Here is a 25,694-nt window from a genome sequence, read left to right on the forward strand (position 1 = left end):
TGGCCCTCCTGCTGCACTTCCTTCTAGTTGGGATGCAACACTCCTGAGCTTGTAGCAGGTGATATATCAGAGTGAATAGCTGAATAGCTCTGTTTCTCTACCAGATATTCACTCAAAAGCAGTCACATAAAAATTAAATACTTGTTCTCATGGTTTCCACTGTTGAGAACATAAGCTTATCATGTTTTCAACTGATACACTGCAAGTGACTTATTCCTAAGATGTTTAAGTGCTGGATCTTTTGAGTAGACTCAAGCACCCTCTTCTCATAGCTTTATGACCACTAAGCTCCCCAATTCCCCCCTTCCCTAGCTCAAATGGTAACTTACCACTCATTATATCATCCTCTCACTTTCTTTGTATCAGTTGGGGGAGGAGGGGGGGGAGGGGTTTGTGCTTTTGGGGTTTTGTTGCTGTGGTTTGGGGTTCTTTAGTTTGGAACTTTTTTCCCACTCCTGTTTAGTTTTCAGATTACTAATGCTGTCTCAGACTCGAAAAAGGCATTGTGTACTTACTTAGATGCTTTTTATTTTTAAACTCTAAAATACTACTTATACTTACAAACTTGGTGCAGATTTCTCTGCAAACTTCAGCTGAGAATTTTATATTCCTCTGGCAGAAATGTTTTGCTAATACTGAACACACCGACTGCTACTGCTTAAGAAAGCATTTTACATCCTGAAAATCCATGGTAACACTGGTGCTTTTTATTAGATACAAATTAATTTGATGAATGTTTTGTGGAAAGACTAAGCTAAGCCAATGAAACTTCATGCTAAACATGATAATGGTGCTATATAAAATCCAGTAGTGTAGGTTAACCCACAGTAAAATGGCAGCTACTGCAATTTAGGAGTAACTTTGCCAAAAAATTAAAACCTGACAAACCAGTATTACCTAATTTTCTTTCTTGCACTTACCGTTATGCAGGATAACAACTTAAAATGGAAGAATTCTATCTCAGAACTGTTTCTTTGGGGTTTTTCTCTAGGTACATATCTCAGCCATAACTGACTGAAGTTTAGCTTCAAGAAATATGTTACATCAAGCAGAAAGACTGTGTTTTTTAATATGCTTCCTTTCTGCACATAAAACTGTGGAATGCCCCCAGCTGCTTTACTTTTGATCCATTTAAGGACTTTCACAAATCTTAATTTTGACATCTGACCATGATATTTTTAAACATTAGGAATAATATTAGAAACTAGCATTATCTTCAGTGTTTCAAGAGAACACCATTTCTGCTGACAGAGTAAGCAAAGTAAGTTTCAACATGCAAAATTCTCCTTTGAGAAGAGTAGCAGCAACTAACAATAACTCTAATATAATAAATGATATTACTGGTAGTTACTGGTAGTTATTCCAAGTAGTTCAGACTTTCCTTCACACTCACACTTAACATGTACCCAGTTTACACATACATAGCCTGTACCCAATTTAAAATTTGAGCTGCAGAACACCATTTTGCGCCAATTTTTGAAACAGTGTTAAACTGCGAAGTCTAGATTCTCGTTCACCATCCTTCCACAAAATGATGAGGTGGTCAGCAGAACACGTAGCCAGTCCCAGTTCACCAAAGTACAGGAACATCTGCAATGAGACAATTACTATTACCATGATGCTCACAGGAGACTGTCAGCTTGATTAGATGTCTGGTGTACAACTGGACTAAACAAATAGACATTTTGCTTGAACATAAATATGCAAAATTGCAATGCATACTTTCTGTATGTTTGAGATATCATAAAATCCCCACATGAAAACAATTCCTTAATGGCACTTCACACTGAAAGATCTCAGTTTAGAAAAACCAGTAAAGCCTTACAGATAGGAAAGCTATGGTACAGAATATTGAAGAAACTTGTTCCAAGTCAGCAGCAGTGAAGTGAGTGAGTTGCATGAACTCTGATCACCTGGTTTCTTAGGAATAGAAGCCACTATCCTGTTCTCTTGCGTACACTGTCCCCTTCCCACACAACACCATGGGCTACCATCACCAGGACTGGAAGGATCACAGAGTAAACAATTGTGACAGAAATCAGAACATACAGCTGCAGTGGAGGGATTTTGCAAGAGCAATGGAGCTGACAAGTCATGTAGTCATCCCTGACTTCAGAGCCCTCCAGAAGGCTGCCTCAAATTAGCCACTAACCACAGTTCAACAGCCAATGGATCCAGGTCATTAATACCACTATGGCATGTTTGCAGTGTCCTGACTCTTTGGCTTATGAAGGGATCTGCCCAGGGGAGCATTCAGGCCAAGGACTGTGCTACAGCCTACCAGCTCTGGCAGTAGCCACTTACTAGCTATGAAGTTCCAGTAGAATAGTCTGTCCAAACCCACATCTTTGACAGTCACATTTCATCACTACTCAACATTTCCAGCCTCCAGTCTCCCCAGAATTTAAAAATGGAATTTTCCATATGTAGAACATTGCAGGAAATCATACCCACCATTATCTCTGTTACTCTGTGACCCTGCAGTATCCCAGCAAAGACCCACATGTGCCTTCTTTACTATGGCTCTTGCTGAATTACACAGTATGTCCTCTTTCTCCAATGGCAACTTTTCTTACTGATATAAGGGCTTCTTTCAGCAGTTTTTCAGGAAGCTGGTAGAGAAGGGCAGAAAACCTTGCAGAAATCCCTGTAGCATAAAGGTTCACCTTAGCTATTACTGAAAAGCTTTCAGCTCTTGGAAGTAGCAGTTCTGAAATTCAGTCAATCTCATGAATACTTGTGAGAAGAACTACTCCAGAACCACACTATTCCCCTCTCTACCTGCCCTTCTCCCTGCTCTTGCCAAGAATGTGTATAAAAGTCCACAGTAAGAGAGTGATTTGTTACTCCAATAGGTTTGTCAAACACAAAAAAGCATTGAGAGAAAATGCCATTTAAATCAAAAACGTAATTTATTAGGCAGACAGGCACAGAACAGTACCCAATACCAGTTAAGACTCACAGCACAGAGGGCTACAAAATTCCTGATTGTTTCCCATGAGTCCTTGTTAAGATTGCAAAATTAAGATGAGATCTGGAGCAAACACACAGTTCCCAGCTGTATGTTTTGCAGCCCATTAAGAAACCAAAGACCCTACATGTATGGATAAATCTGCACACACAATCTTTGGGCATCGGTGAGTGTTTGAGTTCTCATTAGAACTTTAATTCAGTATGTATTATTGTTGTCACACTGCACTAAATGTCCTACACAACTGATGTGTTCCCAACCTCCAGAGCCAGTCAGAAGTTACAGTTCTTTAAGAAACACTGCCAAATTACATCAGTAAGTGATACTCACTTTTTCTTGTTCTTACTAAAGCTCACCTACCTGCACAGCTGATGAATGACCAATCAAATCACCAACCAGCTCCAAGAAATATACGGGTGTATTTTCCTGCATCTTCTTAGCAGCCTGGTTTGCCTGCTTGTTTGCCCTTCCAAATCCCCACATGTTGAAAAACCCTGGAGCAGGGGACAGCAGAGATAATAGCAAAAATGAAATATTATTTTTTTTTCCCCTCTAGCTAAAGAAAGAACTACAGGAGTCACTTAAATCTAAAAGCAGGATGGTCGGCATGGCAAAATGACAGAATCGTTGTCCCACACCACGCTTTTCTATCTGGATTATTCACCTTGACAGGGCAAAGAAACATAGCTAGTTTGTCTTTTGTCCTAGGTAGACTTAATTTAGCAAACATGCTGAATTACTCACCTGGATGAGACAACAGATGGATTTAACAAGAAAACCAAGGACTGCCACAATTAATTAGCTGAACAGCAAAGGCAAAGGCAGACGCAGCTCAGTGATGTTTACCTTTGCTCTCTCTTTGTCCTCCTAAACTGTCACTTTTATAAAAAGAGGAGAGAAATGAGGTGCCAGTCTCTCCCCGTGTGTCCCGCACTGAAGCATTAGAGTGCTGGCATTACAACATAAACAAGCGAGTTTCTGATCCTGAATTGCCTGTTTTTACAGTGCCCACTAGCTTTCTCCCTCAGACTTAAAACTATCAGCTAAACTGGAGTGTACATATTGTACTCCACATGTTCCATTTAGATAGCAAGAAAATATACATCTATGCCACAGCTCCTAGGAGAACTGTGGAATAATACTGGCAGAAGTAAGAAAGTTGGGTTCTGAATACAGTGCATATCAGACTTTCTTGCTGATCCTTCCCTCGGCCCCATCAGCACACAAAACACATGCTAGACCACGGCCCTGGTGCAAGGGAGATAACTGGAGAACTGAACAACTACTCAAGGGATTCTTAGAATATAAAAATAGAGCGAATCAACAGCAGTCCACCTATCTTACCATTATGTATGTTTTTCTCAAATGCCTCCAATCATAGACATTGTAAATTTCCAATGTGAAACCAAACACCACTTGTCACAACAAGAAACAGAACTGTACATTAGCTGTCACCGGCAATACTGAAGAGAGAAGGTTCCTGAAAAAGTCTTCCTAAATCAACCCAGGTAACAAACCAGTATTTTAAAAAATAAAATAAAAATTTAAAAAGCAGCCAGGTAGACAAGATACACCAAGAAAATTATTCACAGCTTGGATTAAAATAAAAAAGTCCTACAAGAGAGATTAACAGCGCACTACTGTTCCCAGTCTATGATACTAACTATATTGTCCAGAGCACCAGTCCAAGACCACAGCTATTAGAGCACAGGGAAGCTGCTGGCCTGGTCAAATTACAGCAAGCACTACCCAGGCAGTGTCTGTACTTGGCAGAAAACACTTCCTAAATACCTGCAACTAGCCCTGAGAACCGGGATGCCCAGAGTGAGCATGTAAACGATGTTAGATACAGCTCAAAGTAAGTCCCAGTGTAATTCCAAGTTCAAGAAGGAGATGTGGAAAACACGTTTTTCAGTGCCAGCTGCTCATCTGCAAGCTTCTCTTTGGCTTTCTTCACAAGGTCCTGCAACTATTTACCCCTGCATGGAAGAGGATCCAGCACAATTCAGGGCAAGAAGTGGATGAAGGTTTGCAAGGAGAGGTCATGATTTTTGTTTAATCAGCTGATACAACTGTAAAGTCTAAATAAATTTTATGGCACAGAACTGCTTCAGCTGGACTTTCTAGCTTTCTGTATCAGATCTTGGAAGGCTTGTACACCTGTCTTCTTCAGTTTCCCACCCACATCTATTACTAGTTGGTTGAATACAAGACATTATCTCTTCTTACAAAGCCTGTAAGCCTCTCTACTACTGTATGGTGAACATCAGCTTTCCCAGTATCCTTTTTAAATGTTCTTTTTACCCCGCACTATATGCAAACCTGTTGGAACCACTTCAGCTGGCAGCTGCTGCTTTTCTCGGAGCTCCCAAATGCGCACACTGCCATCTTCTGAACAGGAGATCAGCTGCCTGTAAAAGCAGTTGTTAAGCAAGACTAGCATGGATACTTATCTGCACAAGTCACCTTGTGATGTTTCTATAGAAGAAATAGCAAGTGCCTCAGGGTCTACACAAGTTTGCTAGAACTCTCAAATGTAGCAGGACATCCAGGTGTTTTATACAAAACAAGGTGCGTTTTTATCAGGTGCAAAATAGGTGGAAAAAAATTACAAATTTTCAATCCCATTTTAAAATCATAGCACTCTGTAAAACATAAAATAACAAGTCTAGACTATGCAAACACAGTTCCACTAATGCCTTCCATAAGCTTACTTTCATTAAGAACAAACTTTTTTTTCTTATGGGAAAATAACAAAAAGAAACATACTTCTTTTCATTACATATTTAGAACAGTTTAGAACAGCACATGCATTTGCAAGGCCCTAATTTTTATTTTCTGACAGGCTTCTTCTTCATTGAAGAAGAGTATAAAGGGATCTAACAACACAACTATGGGATACATATAAAGTAGCAAAACGTACAACTTGGCTGTCAAAATAAGTTACATCTGGAAATTCAACTGGACAAACGCTGGAAGTTATTACTATTTTTTGTTTAAACGAATTTCAACTGTTACAAAATATTTAGTGAAAAATATTTACTGAACAGCCATAGGCCTTTGCTTTATAGAAGTAAAATGCTATTGAGCTATATTTTCTCAGTGTAGACAAAAGTGCTTTATCAGGTCTAATTTTGAAAACAGTCATTTAAATCTAAGCCTGTGAATTAAGCATACTGTAGTTTTTTCACACTGAATACCATGTTGTATTTTCAAAAATCAGACCAACAAGCTCCATCTAATATAGGCAGATCAAACTAAAGATCATGTCCCTGCCCCAGAAATTAGATGTAGCTTTGCAGACTGACTCTAGCCACCCTTCCAAGTTCTGCATTTCTTTACTGCATTAACAAAATGTACCATGACTTGTACCTGTTTGGAATCTTCGCAATGTGCAGTACAGAAGAGTCGTGAGCAGTTTTTTGGCAGGCAATCACACGCTTCATTTGAAGATTATATACGTATATGCCTTTCCCAACAGCAGCAAACACACACTGGAAAGAAAATTCAATGGAACAACTTGCAGAAACAGATACTGAAAGATCACTCTCCGTGTAATGGATTTCCAGCAGTACTATGATGTCATCTGGCCTGCATTATCCAGTTTGTTTCTGTCCTTGTGTTACTGCTTTATCCCGAACATATGGAATCGGCAAGTAACAGAAAAAAAATTGATTTTTTGAGGAAATGAGAGACATGTTCCTATATTCTAAGCAGTTGTTTCATTCCTGTATTGTCATCCTGTACCTTACAGTCTAAGCAGAAACACATGAACACATTTCTGCAATTAAATATTTATGTTATTACACTAAAATAATACTCTGTGTTTTGACAAATTCTTGTTTTATCAAGAAAGACTGAGAATATTGGAAGCTGTTCTGCATTTTTGCCTTATTTTTTTTAAACTTAACTGAAGCTGTAAAAAGAGGTCTTGCTTAAACATCTGGGTTCTAGAGTGTAGAAAAGGAATTCTCTCACAGAAAGGTATTACGCAACACTGCAAAAACTTGGAACCGTTTTACATTCAATGCTCTTCAGAAAAAGTGCAGGGATTCTGTTTCATAGCCATCATGGCTTTAAGAAGCCACAAACAGCCAGACCCTCTCATGACTTGTAATGATTTTAGACAACTGCATGTGCGTACACACAATAAATATTTGGTACCAAACAGAGGAGTGCAAAATGCTTCCATTCAGTACATATTTGTATTTTGAATCTACCGTGTTTAGCTGATAGTAGGCTGAATCATTTCCCTGAATGGCCTGCTTCCATCTACACAGCCCAAACATTAATGCCTCATAAGCAGTCAACATTTTGTAAAACTGGTAACCCAGTGTCTTTGACTAAGATTCCATATACTTATTTGTATTCAACCATGTTTTGACACTTCTCGAAACTCTTTGTCCAGGTTTTTGTTGCATTTTAGTTTTAGCTGTTTTTTTGGGGGTTGTTTTTTTTTTGGGGGGGGGGGGACGGGGACACGATTGTTTTGGCTTTTGCTTGGTTGGGGTTTGGTTGGGTTTCTTTCTTCTTATGCACATGTGTGGTGGGACCTCAAATAGCTCTGAAACTAAGCTTAGCTTTCTAATAGCACTCTACTAAATCAAGCAAAACCACTATGCCCGTTATTATTATTTTCCTGGTTTTGTACTACACTTAATTCAATGGCCTTCCATACCACTTTGCCACTTAGGTATCTCAGCCTTTTCTCCCTTACAGTCTTCTGCCTTAGGACAGGCTCTTGAATTCCATATAGTCCTTACAGCTTTGTAAGATGCTTTTCACAAACCACTCTTCTTTCTTTTTTTTTAAACACAAGCCCCAGCAAAACTCTGGTCATTTCAAACCTGATGAAGCATAAAGCATAAATTTTACACCTATCTTGACAGGCAAGTTAAATACACACACACATATATCAAGACAGCAGGTGCACTCCTTAGCATGGTTTCCTAGTATTGCCAAACCTTTACTATCCCATTTATCTCTGATGATGTTTTGCCTACAAGCTTGGTGTCAAATTAGACATCTTCTTCAGTTACTTAACTACCAAGCTGCCTACATAGTTCCCAAGAGAGAAAATACCAATTTTATTTTTTAAATATGAAGAAGTGTTCTGCTTTTAGGTAGCAGGTAACAAAGTAATTCATTATAGAAAGTGGTGAAGAAATGTATTCCTATGTAGGAACTTTACAATACAGAGAGCTCCACCCTAAAAGCACCTTCTATTTCAGGATATTATGCTACAACTACCTTTTCCTCTGATGATTCAGAAGTATCATAACAATATTCTGCAGCAATTTGTTTAGCTCACTTCCATGAAAGAAAGAAAATCCTCAGCAGCCTTGGATTCCACACTCAATGTTTTAACTGCCTCTCAACTTCCCAAAATTCCTTCCCCCTCCCTTTAAAACCCATCCATGTAGCTTTCAAGCAGGGATTCAGAATGTTCTGAAGACAAATTTCAGAACTTCTGAACAGGACTGGCTTTTGCTCCCTCTAGAACTAAAGCACCCACAATAAGACCACAGAGACAAGTACATCTTTCACACACATCCAGACACACAAACACACCAATGTTTCTCTCTCCAGTGTTTCAGGAATGCTCTTTTCACAGACAAATGCATCAGGTAAGTATTTGGACCTCAGCTTACATTCAGGATTTTCCACAGCTTTTATTTTGTTACAGTTTGCGTCTTTGAATCCATTTCCAGGAATCCCTTTCTTGCACATTTTAAATAAACCTCTCATATTAAAACAAGTAAACTGAAAACACAAAACACTTGACCTCCTGTGGTAAGGTCATGGTCATGCCACCTCATTTGAAGTAGTTCACTGTTTAAAGCCTTTTACCTCCTCATCAGATGTTAAGTGTTGAACTGAAGTTTCATTTGGGCTTTGAGATAACTTTATTTCTGGCTGTATATCTGGATGAACAGAGTCGTCACAGAAGTTGCACTCAGATGCCTGCTTTGTCCAGTCAAGTGCATCCCAAACTATTAACTCACCCACATGAGAACCTGTCACAAAAGTAGAGTCTAGAGGGGAAAAAAAACACATACATACAAATCACATTATATTTAAAAAAAAAACAAACAAAAACCAACAAACCATTTCACATAAAATTACAATCCTAAAAACCTAAAAAAGCCTATTTTCAAGTGAAGCTATGTAGAATGTGCAGTATGTAACTGATAAAAATCTCTCCCTTTGACTGAACATTCATTTGATTACGTAGCATAGCTCAGATGAGCAAAAGGAGATGAGCTCTCTCTTGTAGAATTAAAACTAAGGAGAACATCCACCAGCCACAGGGCACAGTTCAGTATAGCAAAGGCAAGGAAACCTGTCAAATGTACAAGTATTTGAAGTTTATTTGTTGCCTATATACAAAACCCTTCAATTCCTTGCACAAGGAGGGGTATCAGCACCATAAACTTAAATACTGATGAAAAACTAAATGGACGAGTTAATTGAAGCAAGATTGAAGCAGCTGCTCATGAATTTGTTAGTCACACATGGAAAGAAGCTGCTTCAACAATACTTAACAAGGTAGCGTTTTGTCTTTTTAAGGCCAATACTGTTCTCCCTTTCATAATCATAAAAGAGAAAATAACTGCAATGCATATACATTCTCTATCACATCAGAAATAGCTTGTCCTGGGCTCTGGGGATGCTCCACGAAAACAAAAAAAGACAGGGAAGAACAAAGTACAAATGGTTTATAGCTGTAGTAGAGTAGACAGAATTTCAGGTAGTAGCTCAGTATTGCACTAACAAGCAGCAGAGATCGCACCACCTTCCAGGACCTCTAAATAATAGATCTACATGCAGGCCCTCATCTGCACACCCTGAACTTTCAGTTACCTTAGGACTACAACTGCAAAGGATGTGACATTGCATATTCCATTTTAAGAATCAAAAGGAATGAGAAAAAAAAAATGCATTTTAAAGTTTCCCAACAGGAAGAAGAGTTCTCACCAGTGACATTGCCTCTTTTGTACCCTTTCTACATCATAACCTGCCTGATTTTATTTCACTGTTAATCCATAAATAAAGTCACTATATTTTCACATTCCACTACTGTTTCAGCTACACAGAAAGGTACATCTACTAGCTATGAAGTTTCCCTCCAGTTAAAAGTTTGGTCCATAGTTGCAATATCCCACTGCTAACTAAGAAAAGTAGTTACATTATAAAGTGACTCTTACCATTGACACTGACTAGTGACAAAATGTTATCCTGATGGTCAACAAGGCGTTTTACTTCAACGACATTCCAACCTTCAGACTCACCATTACAAGCAATCAACCTAAAAATTACTTAAAATACAGAGAGATAATGTTGTTTAAATTGTTTAAATGAGCTTTATCATTCAGAATAAAATGTAGCTATAATTAAGTAAAACACAGTTTTTCAAAAGACACAAACAAAAACATAAGTGAGACAGTATAAGATGTGCAAAGCCACTTATGACCATTCGTAACACAAAAAAAAATTGGAATAAATTATTTCAGTGTTATTATTAAGGCCTCTTACTACCGCAGCTATAGGCTAAAACACTTCAGCCTACCAACACTGAAATTCAGATAATCTGTCTACATCAGAAGTTGCAGAAAGTAGAAGTGAAAAGTATAAACATCTTTACTGATAAGTAAACTAAAAGCAAAACATACTTCTTAATGGTTCATCTGACTGAAAACTATCATTCAAAAGGATGCAATATTCTCTAGTAAGGCCATAAGGAGCGACAGGAATTAAGACTTTATTTTAACCAATATTGGAATTTCTTTTATAGCTCAAGGGCACTGCAGAACTGTGGGAAGTTCAGAAGGAAGTCAACATTGCATACCGATGTCTAAATACAAGAAGACTATTTGCTCCCAATTCTCTTATCAGAATATCAGATTGCTATTTTTTAGCTAAGTGTTTAATCATATTGAGCAAAGTCTGGTTTGCTGATTCAGTGCTGTACTTTCACTCCTGGGTTTTTTTATAAAACATTCTATTTAAAAGACTGTATCAACAGCTAGCTGATGATGTACAGTTTGCACAGACAGAAAACCCTGTCCTCAACTGAGCAACAGAAACTGTCACATTGTCTCATTATAGGTTTGGACAGTACCATGAGATTGGCAGTATCTCACATTCCTGATGCCAGGATAAGGAGGCTCCAGAGAAGCCTAGTATCCGACAACTCAGGTAATGAGATCCTGACCTTCTCCAGAACAAATGTAGACACCACAATCAGATCTGGATGGGTGGCAATAATAGTAATAACAGTAACAAAGAATATAGGAAAGTTTTGTCATGCAGAATTCCTGAATGAGATCAGCATTGTCTGACTGTCAAATAACAGAAAAAGGAAGGCTGCTAATCACACCCTAATACCATTCACTGGTCCTATAGAATTCCAGCAGCATGCTCTTTACACATATCCCTGATAAGCAGCTGTTATAGAAGTATATGAACATTTAACAAAATGCAAACATACTCACTTAGCTCTTTGCCAACAGCTGCTGCAACACAATTTTTAGGCAATTCAACCAAAGCAGTAATACCTTTGAAAAAAACACAGGAGATAAGGGAGAAAATTGACCATAATAAAACACAGCAAACTGTTAATTCCTTATTAATAAAGTTGTTCATAATCTTCCTTCCATTTACAAGGTATTATAAAAGCATATTACCTGAAGTGAAAGTTGAACAGCATTAGACATGAACAGACTACCTCAGATGGAGACAGAGTCAGAAGTTTTGTTCCTGAATCCAGGAGAATTTTGAATGTCAAACTTGAAGCTAAGGATCAATAATCTTTTCACTTTAAATACACTTAAGATATTTATGCCCTAATTCTGGACAGTATTAAGGGTAACTATTTAGACTCTCAACATATGCAGTACCAAAGTTTCTAGATACTGCTACGACCACAGTATGCATGATACTAAAATACTGTGCAGAGCCAGCCGAAGAATATGTCACAAGATAAAATGCCCAGCTTGCTGTTACTGTGCCTTCACCCTGCACAGAATTCCCTCAATCGGTGCTGCCACACCATTAAAGGAAAACTCCCCAGTGTCTTTCCCCATAAGGGAAGAAAGAGATTAGGAGGGAAGAGAGGGTGCATGCTGCACATCTTACTGATCAATTGTACAACAGTTTCAGCAGCCCCTCATGCAAAGCACTACAGTGCCACTTCCACTGGTATTTGGCATGGTATTTCACATTGGCCTAAAAGAAGCATTAATATACTTGAAGATTCAGAAGCTTTTGCCTACCACTACTCCATTCTATGACAAAAATATGAAAAATATTGGTTCCAACTTTGAATTTTGTTCACAGCTTCATAGGTATCTTTGTAAAGTATGCTAATAACATGCAAAAATTTTCTTTGCATGGTCAGATAATATATTAGCTTATTAACAGAAAAGTGTGACTGACATTAAGATCTGATTACATTTACTGCATTTGTATCAAAATCTGCACTATCAAAAGTATTAATTCTTAATAATAAGAAGAAATCTTTACTGGTTTACTACTAGAAAACTTTACTTAGGAATAATAAAACTCCCACTTGCTCACAGAGAAAGGCAGCCAAAGCATCTAGTCCACATTAGAGCAAATATGTACAAATCAGCATCCAAGGTCTAAGCCTGTAAGTCCAAGTTAACTACACTTACTGATGTCTGACATATTCTAAAATTCACACAGCACAGGAGACTAAAAGCAGCCTTAATTCTGAAATGATTAAGTCTGACATTTAAAAAAATAGAGAGTGGCTTTAATACATAATGTTATCATTAGAATTAAAGAGAATTTGCCAAGTTGGTTTTGCATCATTATATAGATCCATTTTACTTGCACTTTAACAGCTATAATGAGTCATTTACATTTTTACCTGAATCAGTAAGATGACTGGTCTTACACAAGAGATCTAATTTTCGGTTCCAAACACACAGATCACTCCCTCCAGACAACCATACATTCAGTCTTTGAAGAACTGTCAAACACTGCAGAACAAAAATCAGATATATGTCCCCTGCAAAAGTTCTACAGGGAATTTCTCAGTGAAATGATCATGAGCTTTAGCTAGATAAAGCTGTAAGTACTATAAAATACAGTATTAAGATGTCACTTTCGTGAGAAATAAGATTTAATTATATACTATATGTTACATTTGTCTACCAAAAATGCAAAAATTGATTTTTTCCATTTTTTTTTTACTATGAACATTCACGAATTAGTTTGACTGTAGGTTGCCTTTTCGAACACAGTAAGAAAACCAAGCCATAAAGTGACCTTTGTTCTACATCCTTTCAGAAAGAAAACTGAGGTATTAAGAATTCAAAAAACAAATTCAGAATTGTGGTCACTTCTCAGCCGCCCATTAGGTACCTGTTCTTAAACCAACCACTCATGTTCATTTTAACACACCTGCCCATATGGTCCATAAGCCACACATAATAGGTACTTATATACAAGAAAACAGCAGACATACCTAGGTTTTCCTTAACTTACCTTGACAGTAGAATGGAAACATGACACTTTCTGAACCTGTCTGCCACTACTGCAATCCCAAACCTGACTTTATTCAATAAGGAAACTGAAAGGTTTTTAATACATTATAAATATAACTGCTGTGTTTGTAACTAAATGACAAATCGGGAAATAGGTATGGAGAATGTCAGTCTTTTAAATACTGATTTTCAATATTTGTCCAAATTTGTCCAAAATTGTGTTTTCAATATTTGTCCAAAATGAGATATTAATAATAGTCTGTTATGGATTCACTTTTGTAACAAGGATTTCATCTACCTGTGAGCAATAACTAGTGAAATCCTAGTGTAATTAGATTATACCTACTAGATACTATCAGCCAATAAATTTAAACAACCTGCACCCTGTCTCAATGCTACATTTAAAAGTAAAAACACAAAAGCCCATAGAAATTTGAATCTTCTCCAGATATAAGGATACAATAACTGTTCTATCAGCTGATGCTGTTAAAATCAAGTGGTTTTTTTCTTCAGAAGCATCTGATGAAGGAAATGGTGCTATAGCTGTAATTTTTTGTGTGTGTCCATGAAGTTCAGAAAGTTTTTCGCCGGTCTGAAAAATAAAAACATGGAAAACTAAGGTAAAATTTGGAAAATGCTTACTATAGCATACAGCTGTAGTAATAAATGTCACATAATTCTTTCATAAGGTTTTTAAAAATTTTACAGTCTGAGAATTCTGCCTTAATTTGAAAGTTTGATACGCACTGTTTAGACAGCACAGTATGTATCTATTTTAGACTTCCTATCAAACAATCAAATTTGTATGCCAGCTCTCCTTAACACAATTCTAGTGCTCATCCCTTCTCTACAATTTTGTTGATGATACAAAGACACAAAGCAGAAGAGCAGAACACATATCATACTTACAGCACTATTTCCTTGATACAACTAATGTCTTAGTATGGTTTTCAAAAGTTATAAGAAAGTTTTTATCACAGCAAGTAAATAAAGCCCTGGTTCTGCACTGCATGAAAGATTTAACTTCCACTGACTTTGGTGTCTTTCCAATATCGCTTTGTGTCACCTCTCCATTTAGTCTAATCAGCTATACTACAAATAGATATCGGTAACAGAGCCACTGTAATATACTTAAAAACGTAAGTACATACATAAACCTTAACAGGATTGCTACATATTTGTTGAGTAACTAGTCAACATTTGAGTGTTTACAGCAAACCCAAACATATTTTAAAGGAAGGCTTAAAGACACAAGTTCATACACACTTCTGCTTTTCATATCATCAACTCCTCACAGATCTCTATAAAAATCACTATTGTCTTTCCAAAACATTCTAACTTTTAGAACTTACTGTTCCTTGTGTTCACACATCTTTTACTTTCCTAGCTCTCCTTTGTAAACTCAGATTTGACAGACTCCCTCCACTTCTACATTTTCAAGCCATAACCCTCCAGCAACTCTTATTAATTCTGCTTCTTCCCTACTAGATGCTGCTAAGTCTTCTCTAAGAAGTTAGAAGAAACTAGCTTCTACCCTCTCCAGAGCTCCCAAAAAATAGCTAACCTGAGCATTCCACAGAAATATATCGCCATCATCTCCTGCAGATGCAAACCTGAAATAAAAATAAAAATAAAAAAAGTGAAATCTTCAGATGTAATGGAAAAGCCATAAACAGTTACGTAAGAAAAATATTTACAATATACGTACATATATATATATCTCAGTTTCCAGCTCTGAAGAATAATCACATTTGTAAATCACAAATTTGTAAATCTCAGTTTATAAACTGAATTCAGTACATTTAAATAGGTATTTATCAACATATACATAAGAGCAAGGCTTAAGAATTTCAATACATAGTTTTATAGAGAATCACACATTATAGAAACAATTATTTTGTTTAAAAATGTGAGATCTTACACACCAAAGAACAGCGGAAAACCAAGTACTATTATTCAGAACTAACAAACTGCAAGACATTTAACAAGTTACAAACCACTCATCTGAGCTCAGCCACGAGCAGAGGAGCCTGGTATTTATCATGATACTTTAAACTGTAGCTTAAGTTGCTTAATTTGACTTCTGCTAAAAATCCAGCTTGAAGGCATACCACATGAGGAAAAAAAAAAAAAGGTTCATATTAGCTTGTTAATTTCACATTAACAAAGTTAGACCTAAATTCAACAATTTTCTTTAGGGTAGACTGAATATCTAACTACCTGCCTACATTTGCACCTTACCACCACCACAGCGACACTGTAGCTGGCACACACATCCCAGCTATCTCAGTAAATGTGTACTACGAGTTGAGAAGCCTAGAACAGAAGCAAAACTTTCCAAAGATAATTTAATTCAGTTGTTACTTGCAAATATATCTACCTTATAATTTTTCCTTTTGTTTTAAGCCTTTGCTAAGGGTGAAGTCGATATTTAGAGAACAAAGATTCATCCTATGTGCAAGAAAGTCATGAATAAGAGAAGTTACATCCCTTCTGATTATTCTTCTATTACCAGCTGTGAAGGATTCCATTAACAATATGCTTGTTCTTTCTTTTAGACTCTTTGCAATTACACTGATTGTGAAACTTGCTAATGTGAAACTGCTAACAGAGTAAGTTTTCTGACATAAAGCCACAGGGTTTTTTCCCCAGTCTTTCTTCCATATGTCCTTCTGGTTTATTCTATTACAGGGAGGAAAAAAAAAAAAAGTGTAAGCTGTATTTTCTTCATATATGTCATTACTTTAAAACCAAACAAGCCCCTTCTTTAAAAAGATTTGAGCAAAAGAACAATCTTCAATGCACACTTCTAATTACATTTATTTTTTATCTTTAGTTGCCTTTTAGCTCTATTATACCCTGTTTTGTGACAATGACAAGAACTTAAAATAGTAAGACCCTCACAATTCAGGAATAACTTTAAATTCCAACTCCCTTCTTGAGTAATATTGGAGATGTGTGACACTTGAACAAAATTTTGGGAAGAAAACTGGTCTTTGAAAGATGGCATGACTGTAATTTGTCAACATAGAAGCTCAATAGAGTGCTGTTCTGTGTATTTTCCTCCTCATCTTCTAACCAGGATTTCTGTTTAAATGTAAAGGTATAGTTATTCTACAGTTAGATTCTGTTCACCAAGTTGGAGATTCATGGGTCACCTGATTCTTTTCCAGTCATGATCACCATCATCTATAACCTTCTCTGCTTCCCCAAGGAGCAAGAGATGGTCAAATGAGCAACAAAACCACTATTCTTCAAATGTATTATGAACTCAGCTTAGTTTAATGTGTCAAATGCCGGAGTATTACATGCAATTTTATCTCAGTTCAGTTTTTTGGAACATTCTTGCTGAGGCTTAGCCTTCTTTAGTGATCTTCCAATCAATATGACCCTTACCTTATGCTCAAAAAGTACAAGAGAAAATAATAATAATAATTTTTTTTTTTGAAAAGCAGTTTTCTGTTACATTTATACAGGATTTATTTAGTATCTTCAAAAACCAATCTGAGAAAATTTTCCACTCACTGGTTTTAGCTGAGCCACTGAGAAAACAAGAAAATCCTTCTGCAAAATTCTCACTAAGATGATATTATCTAAAGACCTGAAGCGTGAAACTTGGCTTACAATAGTTGACAAAAAGCACACAATGGAACAGCTGCAGAAACTAAATAAAAACATTTCAGAAGCTGAGTAACAATACTAATTTTACTGAAAAGAATCAAGTGAAAAATACTATCAGCTGTTTAACAATCCAGAAACTACTATATTTTTGATAAATAAAACCTCAGCATTACTGCCCAGTGAAGCAACTCCCTTAAATTCCTCAAACCCTCAGAATATTAACCAGCTATATAACTTACTTGTTATCCATATGCTATTTTTATAACCTATCTTCAACGTGCCCATGCAGAGTTTAGTTTTACACTGATTATCATTAGTTTAGCTTCAATAATTTACTTCAATAAAGCCCAAAATTGTGAAAGATTTCTCTGCATCCAACAGTGCATGCAATCTGAGAATACTCTGATATTTCCATAAAGATCAGGTATATTTATTATGTGTTTTGGGAAAAATGTACTTAGAGGAAAGGTTTTTTTTAACAACTTTTCTGGGGAAAAAAAAAAGAACTGCAAAAAGCCTCACAAGACTCTTCTATTTTTATATGAATCTTCTGGTGGATTACTATAATGTAGACAAATAAATTTCATGGTAAGGCATGTAACTTGTCTGAAATACGTATTTATGACATTAAGAATGAAAACTGGCAAGCTAAAAACTCTCCATGGACTCTTCTGTGAAATTTTCATCACAGCATCATGGAACAGTTTGGCTTGGAAGAGACATTAAAGACCATCTAGTTCTAACCAGCCTGTCGGGGCAGGGACACCTTCAGACACCTTCTGCTAGACCCATCCAACCTGGCTTTGAACACTGCCAGGGATGGGGCACCCACAGCTACCCTGGGCTACCTGCACCAGTGACTCACCACACTCACAGTAAAGAATTTCTTCCTAATGGCTAATCTAAATCTCTCCTCTTTCAGTTTAGAGCCATTCTCCCTTGTCCTGTCACTACATGCCTAGTACTTCTCCAGATTTCTTGCAGGCCTCCTTTAGGTACCGGAAGGCTGCTCTAAGCTCAGCAACAGAGCCTTCTCTTCTCCAGGCTGAACAAGCCCAACTCTTTCAGCCTGTCTTGATAGCAGAGGTGCTCCAGCCCTCTGATCATCTTCATGGCCCTTCTCTGGACTATCTCCAACAACTTCATGTCCCTTTTGTTAGGAGCCCCACAGCTGAACGCAGCACTGCAGGTGGGGTCTCGTGAGAGCATAGTGAAGGGGCAGAATCCCCTCCTGCTGGCCACAATTCTTTTGATGCAGCCCAGCATACAGTTAGCCTTCTGGGCTTCAAGCGCACACTGCTGGCTTGCTTTCAATTTTCCATTCACAATATCCCCAAGTCCTCCAAGGGAGGGCTGCTCTCAATCCAGTTATCCCTGTACTGATCTTGAGAGTTGCCTCAACTCAGGTGCAGGACCTTGCACTTGGCTTTGTTGAACTTCATGAGGTTTGCAGTGGTTCACCTCTCCAGCCTGTCAAGGTCCCTGTGGGTGACATCCCTTTCCTCCAGTGTGTTGGCTGCACCACACAGCTTGGTGTCACCAGCAAACTTGCTGAGGGTACATCAACCCAATTGTTCATGTTGCTGACAAAGATGTTGAATAGCATCGGTCCCAACACTAGCCCCTGAGGGACACTGCTCATCCCTGGTCTCCACTTGGACGTCAATACATTGACTGCAACTCTTTGAGTGTGACCATCCAGCCAAATCCTCATCCACTGAATGACCTATCCTTCAAATCCACATTTAGACAGATCCCTGCCTGATCAATGTGGAGAAGAAAAGAACGTCCCTACACAGAACACCTACTGTACACTGCAAGGACATAAACAAAACACTTACCCATGTTACCTTAGTGTAGTGTATTGATTAATATATCAGAAATCCCCTTCTGTGCCTAATCCATAAAAGGTATAAATTACTAGAACTCCTTAATAGAGAGACTATTGCCTATTACTTACATTCTCAGTTCTAACAGTTTTCTATTTAATTCTCTACATCAGCCAAGAGCCACTATGCTTATTATTGACTAAAGGTTTCACAACCTTACTTTTAAGGCAGATAAATATTTCTTCTCTTTCAGGATTAAGTTAAATTAAAGAACATGCAAGGTTAACTTATACAAAACTAGGCTAGAAGCTATAACATAAAACTACCACATTTTGTTCTCTCAAATGAATTCACACTACAAAATGATAATGCCAACTGCAGTGACTTCATCTCTGCTTCGTAACCAGTTTTCCAGTTTTTAGAAACCTCTGTCCTCAGAGTTCAAAATAGAGTTGGACTTAATTACAAGGAACTAAGAAAGGAACAGATAAAGACTGTCAGGGAATATATAAAACAAAAGCACAAAAAGCTAAGAATTAGATGAGAGAAAAAAAGCAACCACTAAGCTATAAAGAAGAACAGCAAGTTGAACAAGACCAAATTGGAGGAGATATGTAATGCAGAGGTTAGGCATATGTTGAATTTTACTAAGAAGTCATTCTAAGTGAAGCGTTGAAAAGTTCAGAAAAAAGTTGCATTAACTGAAACTCAAGTGAATTAAGCACTTAAGTTTCAGAAGAAAGTATAATACAAGATTGGAAAGAAACAGCAACATTCAGTATTGCTAAAAATGCTGAGAATGTCATGTTCAATTGCTATAGTGTATCTGTAGAAATCTATTACATTCTTTTGTAGAACCAAAAGATGAAGCAGCAGCTGCCCTCAATTCAAAAACCTAATGCATGCATCCACTCAGAACAGAAGCAGACACTACTGCATATTGTCCAGGGAGAAAGCCTGAAAGAGAAGGGCGGAATTAGTTAAAGGTATTTCTTTCAAACTACTGAATTTTTACCAAGAAATGTAACTCCATCACCATTATTTTCTCATGAAAGTATAACTTACAAGAGAAGCTAAAAGATGTAGTAAAATACCAAGAAAAGGCCTTTTTTAACCTCAGACTTTTCCTGCCCTCCCCACCAAAAATGAAAAGATTGAATTATAAATATTACAAAATTTTCATATTTTCTGAAGTATTGCCAAGGATGCTGTAAACAATTTGAAATTAATTTTCATACCTGCAATCATCTATTTGCACAAGAAATCGTACTATGTCTTGATGACCTTTCAACACAAGAAGCTCCGTGTAAGGATTCTGTATTTGTTCTTCACCAACTGTCTGTACAGATGATTTCTAAAATTCATAAAAAAGAAATGAAATTTATTTTGTACTGACATCATTATTTTCATTAGGTCTTTGTAATGTCTAACAACCTACATATGAATCATGCAAATGTACAGTTATATTCGAAGTTAAACTAAGTTACTGAAATATAATTTTACCTTAATGAAAATTGTTACAAAAGATAATGTATTATTTCAAGTAAATAATATCTTTCTATAGCATGTATTCTGAATGATAAGACAGCATTTTCTGTTTGTACTGCTTTAATCACTGATACACCAAGATGAAAAAACAGTTTAGTCATGAGCTGTCATGTGGAGTCACCTTCATGACTCAATATCCACACATTCAGTTTTTCATTAAAATACACCTCTCCTGAGAGGTTTGTGAACCTTTCATATCTTTCACCTGCCATTCAATTTTAAAATCCTATATAAAGATGACATATTTAAAACAAACAAGAATAAATGCTGTTCTGTTACATAATATATAAAGTATCCATTGGGAATCCATTCACAAAATACCAAAGCAAATCATATTAAAAAAAAAAAAAAACAAACACAAAAAAAAACGAGGACAGTTAATCATTTTACAGAACAGCATCTGCAATTACCCCCAACTAGACTATTAATTAAAAGAACAATCAATCAGGCTGATCACCAGACAGGGTCAATAAAATATTGCACAGGACTGCAGTCTCAAAGTGCAAGAGTTGTGCTTATCTCAATCATCAGTTTGTTTCAATAGATGACAACTGTTTTACCTTAAAGGCCTTCCACATTCTGGAACAACTTGCTATTATTCATTATTTTAAAAATATATAAATCTAAATAGCTCAGTACTAACTTAGTGACAGCACTCTCCTCCTAGATTCATTTTATGCAATAGTCAACACCATCTTACTTTCAGGACTGTCTCTTCTTTGAGGACTTCAACAGAACCTAGACTGTAAAACAGTAATTACCGAATACTGCACAACATGCAGCATACATGACTAGGAATTCTACATGAAAGACATACATATTATCCCCAGAAACTTCAACATTTTCTTTCAGTAATATAAATTATATTCTATTACTTTCATAAGGGTACTATGATACTATTCTTCAGAACTTCAGAATGACAAAGCTAATAAACAGGGAAAGAAATCTTGTTTATTTTTAAAATGAAGAGGTTGTCAAAATGCAAGTTCTTGTGATTTTATCTTGGTTTTGTGCTATCTGATGTATTTCATGAAGCAACTGTTCCTCATTTTATGCAATTATGTGAGAATAGTAGTTCCCATTTAAAATAATGAAGTAGAGTCTGCATGGTTATAAAGAAAAGTTGGACAAACATGAAACTTGGGGGACTTCAGATGTCAAAAGCTCATCAAAACATTCCTTAAAAAAAAGTTCTAAAAATCCTAAGCAAATCTCAGCATCACTGGATGACATTAGCAATACTGTAGAAGACTTCCATTTTTATTTACTAATAGAAATACACATTCAGAAATCAATTGCTTTTAAAAAGTCAGAATTTGTAACATTAACATCCCAATTCTATATTCTGTTGTTGTCTTCTATTTAGTACAAGACTGTGCTACTTCTTTTGAACAATGTGTCTAATCTTGCTCTTTCTAAGAATGCCTGTGAATACTGAAAGATACAGTGCTGATGATATACTATAGATAACAACAAAATAACAGTTTTTCCCCCAGTACTGTCATACGACAAGCTATATTCTCTCTTCAGATCTTTACTAATATTTACTAGTGTGGGGTTACATGTACATTCCTTCTCTTAATAAATCCATCTTTTACATAAACTAATAACTGAACTCTCCTGTTGCAACACCAAGTTTTTAGAAGAGAAGGCTAGATGCTGACACTAATGGAATCCACTGCCAACTTGCATGTTTTTATGCAGGACCTGTAAGCATCATTACATCAGTAAAAAATGCACAATGTTCATCTCAACATCAGAACTTCCTACAACCCCTGTGATTTCATGTCCTTAGAAGAGGGATTTTCAAAAGCAACTCACTAAAAATATTAAAACAACAGTACACAGATATATTTATATGTATATCATGGAGCATGAGAAATTAGCTTATGTTGACGATGATGCTACTGAAGTTAGGCTGTTAGCATTACCAGAGCCACACTACTAGAGATGTACACCAACTGAAAAGATTCAGGAGCTTAAGTCTTCAATGATTTTCAACTCCATAGTAAAAAAAGAAATGGGTAAGGAGAAATCTATATTTCACAAATTTAGGACAGCTTTGCCAGAACGTCTGTCTATCCTATGGGCGGTGTTGGTTGATGAGAAAATGAACATGAGCTGGTAGCGTGCGCTTGCAGCCCAGAAAGCCAAACTTATCCTGGGCTGCATCAAAAGGAGTGTGACCAGCAGGTCGAAGGAGGTGATCCTGCCCCTCTACTCTGCTCTTGTGAGACCTCACCTGGAGTATTGTGTACAGTTCTGGTGTCCTCAACATAAAAAGGACATGAAACTGTTGGAACAAGTCCAGAGGAGGGCCACGAGGATGATCACGGGACTGGAGCACCTCCTGTATGAAGACAGGCTGAGAAAGTTGGGGCTGTTCAGCCTGGAGAAGAGAAGGCTGCATGGAGACCTCATACCAGCCTTCCAGTATCTGAAGGGGGCGTATAGGAATGCTGAGGAGGGACTCTTCATTAGAGACTGTAGTGATAGGACAAGGGGTAATGGGTTAAAACTTAAAAAGGGGAAGTTTAGATTGGATATAAGGAGGAAATTCTTTCCTGTTAGGGTGGTGAGGCACTGGAATAGGTTGCCCAGGGAGGCTGTGAATGCTCCATCCCTGGCAGTGTTCAAGACCAGGCTGGAGATACCTTGGGTGATATGATTTAGCGTAAGGTGTCCCTGCCCACTGCAGGGGGGGTTGGAACTAGATGATCTTAAGGGCCTTTCCAACCCTAATTATTCTATGATTCACCCAGTGCAACGTCACTTGAATACATGTGGCCTGTTCGTAACTGGCTGATGCCATAGAACATGGAACAAACTTCGTCACTCCATAGCCCACACACTGCTATGGGCTTCCTTATCTATTTAAGGAGAGCACAGAGATAGTTATGAAGACGACCTTTAGATAAAACAATACTACATAATGCAGGAGAAAAGTACTTCCAGGACTAACCCTTACCAGCGTTTGTTCTTCACTTTTTCAACAGAGAAGCAAACTGATCACCATCTTTCAGCAAAACAGTGGTAGGAATGGAAACAGAACCATGGAATAATAGAACAGTTAGAGTTCAAAGGGACATTAAAAAGCATCTAGTTCCAACCTCTCTCCCATGGGCAGGGACACCTTTCCCTAGACGAGGTTGCTCAAAGCCCCGTTCAACTTGGCCTTGAACACTACCAGGGATGGGGCAGCCACAGCTTCTCTGGGCAATCTGTACCAGCATCTCACAGCCTTCATAGTGAAGAAATTTTTCCTAATGTTTCATCTAAATCTCTCCTCTGTCAGCTCAAAGTCATTCCCCCTTGTAAAAAGAACTTCTCTAGATTTCTTGCAGGCCCCTTTTAGTTACTGTAAGACTGTGATAAGGTCTCCCCAGAGCCTCCTCTTCTCCAGGCTTCACAAACCAAATTCCCTCAGCCTGTCTCCAGAAGAGGTGCTCCAGCCCCCAATTGTCTTCGTAGCCTTCTTCTAGGCTCGCTTCAACAGCTCCATGTCCCCCTTGTGTTGGGGGGACGGGGCAGAGGTGGACACAGTACTCCACGCAGGTTCTCATCAGAGCAGAGCAGAGGGGCAGGATCACCTCCCTCAACCTGCTAGTCACACTCCTTTTGCAGCAGCCCAGCATACGCTGGCTTTCTGGGCAGTAAGCACACACTGCTGGCTCATATTGAGCTTCTTGTAAGTCAATACCCCCAAGCCCTTCTCCTCAGGGCTGCTCTCAACCCAGTCTGTATTTGTGCTTGGGACTGCCATGACCCAGATGCACGACCTTGTAGTTGGCTAGTTGAATTCCATGAGATTTGCACATGCCAACCCCTCAAGCCTGCCAAGATCCCTCTGGATGGCATCCCTTCCCTTCAGCATATCAACCAAATCACAAGGCTTGGTGTCATCAGCAAACTTGCTCAGAGCACACTCAATCCCACTATCCATGTCACCAACAACGACCCTGTCCACTGTTTACCTAAATTACAAATGGAAGAACTGGAACACATCTTGACTCATGCTTTTTTCAAATCACAGAATACTAAACAACAGCGAGAGTTTAAATTTTGGAGAGGAAGGCAGACCAACGTAGTTTTCTAGGATATGTTAGAAAGCTGTTCTGTATTTCCCATACTCTTCTAAAAACAACTGCAGACAAAGCTGCTAATTATGACTGCAATATAACCAACATTTTGACTAATGATAAAGGTCAGTGGCATTTCCAGACACTGTCATTCCAAACTGGTGCAGACTCAAATTTGCACCAAAGTAACTACTGGTGTTTGAAAGCCACCATGATACTGTCATGACTTGTTCATGTACAGCAGTCCAGACTACAAAACCACTAAGTGTAAGGAGCCCTGCAATAGTGTTAATGAATTCCAGTTAACTCCAAGCTCAGAACTTCAGCAGTGTCTAAGGGACAAGAACATCCTGATAATCCCTCCCCCAAACCCAGTAAAACTCTCTTCCCAAGTGAAGCAACAGGATGTAACACCACCTCACATAACTTACTTTATTTTATGATGAGAAACGAAGAAGAAATGCTGCAAGACTACTACAAACTACAACTAGGCCACACAAATAATAACTTACTGCCTATAATTTACATTGACCGGGAAGTCCCGAGGGCAGGACTCCATACGTTGGAAGCTACAAAACATAACCCCCACTTGCTCAGGACGCACTGAACAGGCGGAAGGAAGCTGGCGCCCTCCTGACAGTGACAGCTCCCAGTCCCTTCAGATTGCGGGATTTGCTATTTGCTTTCGTTTTTTTCCCCCTCAACTCTTTCTCTTCAGCGGAGCCTGTAACCCCTTCTATCGGCCAGGAGGTTTCACAAGCTGCGCGCCAGCCTCGAAGGCCCCTTGCTCCCGGGAGCTCTGCGTAGGTCCCACAGGGCCAGCGACCCGCCCCGACGGGAAGGCCGCCGCCCTCACACCGGTTCTCCCACTGCTGTCTAAGGCCCTCCACCGGCGCGGCGCCGCAGGACAGCGGCTGTCCACAGGAGCAGCACTCTGGCCCCGCCGGCGGGGACACCGCTTCCCCTAGCCCCGCCTCCAGCTGATCTGCCCCTTTCACCACGCCAGCCCGCCACCCTACCTCCGCCAGGCCCTGCGGCTCACGGCCGCCGCCGATGAGCCACCGCAGCATCGGGAGCGGCTGTTGCGACCGCCGCCGCCGGCGGCTCGGTACGGCAGCGACGCTGTCCCTGT

The 25,694-nt window shown here is 38.4% G+C and overlaps 1 protein-coding gene across 1 annotated transcript; it reads right to left on the reverse strand.

The window, feature by feature from the left end:
• Positions 1-396: 396 nt before the first annotated feature.
• WDR41 (WD repeat domain 41) lies at positions 397-25,694 on the reverse strand. The gene is made up of 13 exons (XM_061475886.1): positions 25,582-25,694; positions 20,174-20,289; positions 15,050-15,098; positions 13,946-14,077; positions 13,487-13,549; positions 12,867-12,978; positions 11,467-11,529; positions 10,180-10,290; positions 8,822-9,006; positions 6,344-6,465; positions 5,294-5,382; positions 3,332-3,465; positions 397-1,590 (listed from the first exon to the last, which is right to left on the reverse strand). The coding sequence occupies exons 1-13, from the start codon at positions 25,630-25,632 to the stop codon at positions 1,438-1,440; spliced, it is 1,380 nt and encodes a 459-aa protein (XP_061331870.1). The 5' UTR covers positions 25,633-25,694; the 3' UTR covers positions 397-1,437.

This window comes from Pezoporus flaviventris, unplaced genomic scaffold, assembly GCF_033815535.1.
Source record: "Pezoporus flaviventris isolate CSIRO_AGI_PZ_B2104156 unplaced genomic scaffold, CSIRO_AGI_Pfla_v1 ptg000090l, whole genome shotgun sequence".
Lineage (NCBI taxonomy): Eukaryota > Metazoa > Chordata > Aves > Psittaciformes > Psittacidae > Pezoporus > Pezoporus flaviventris.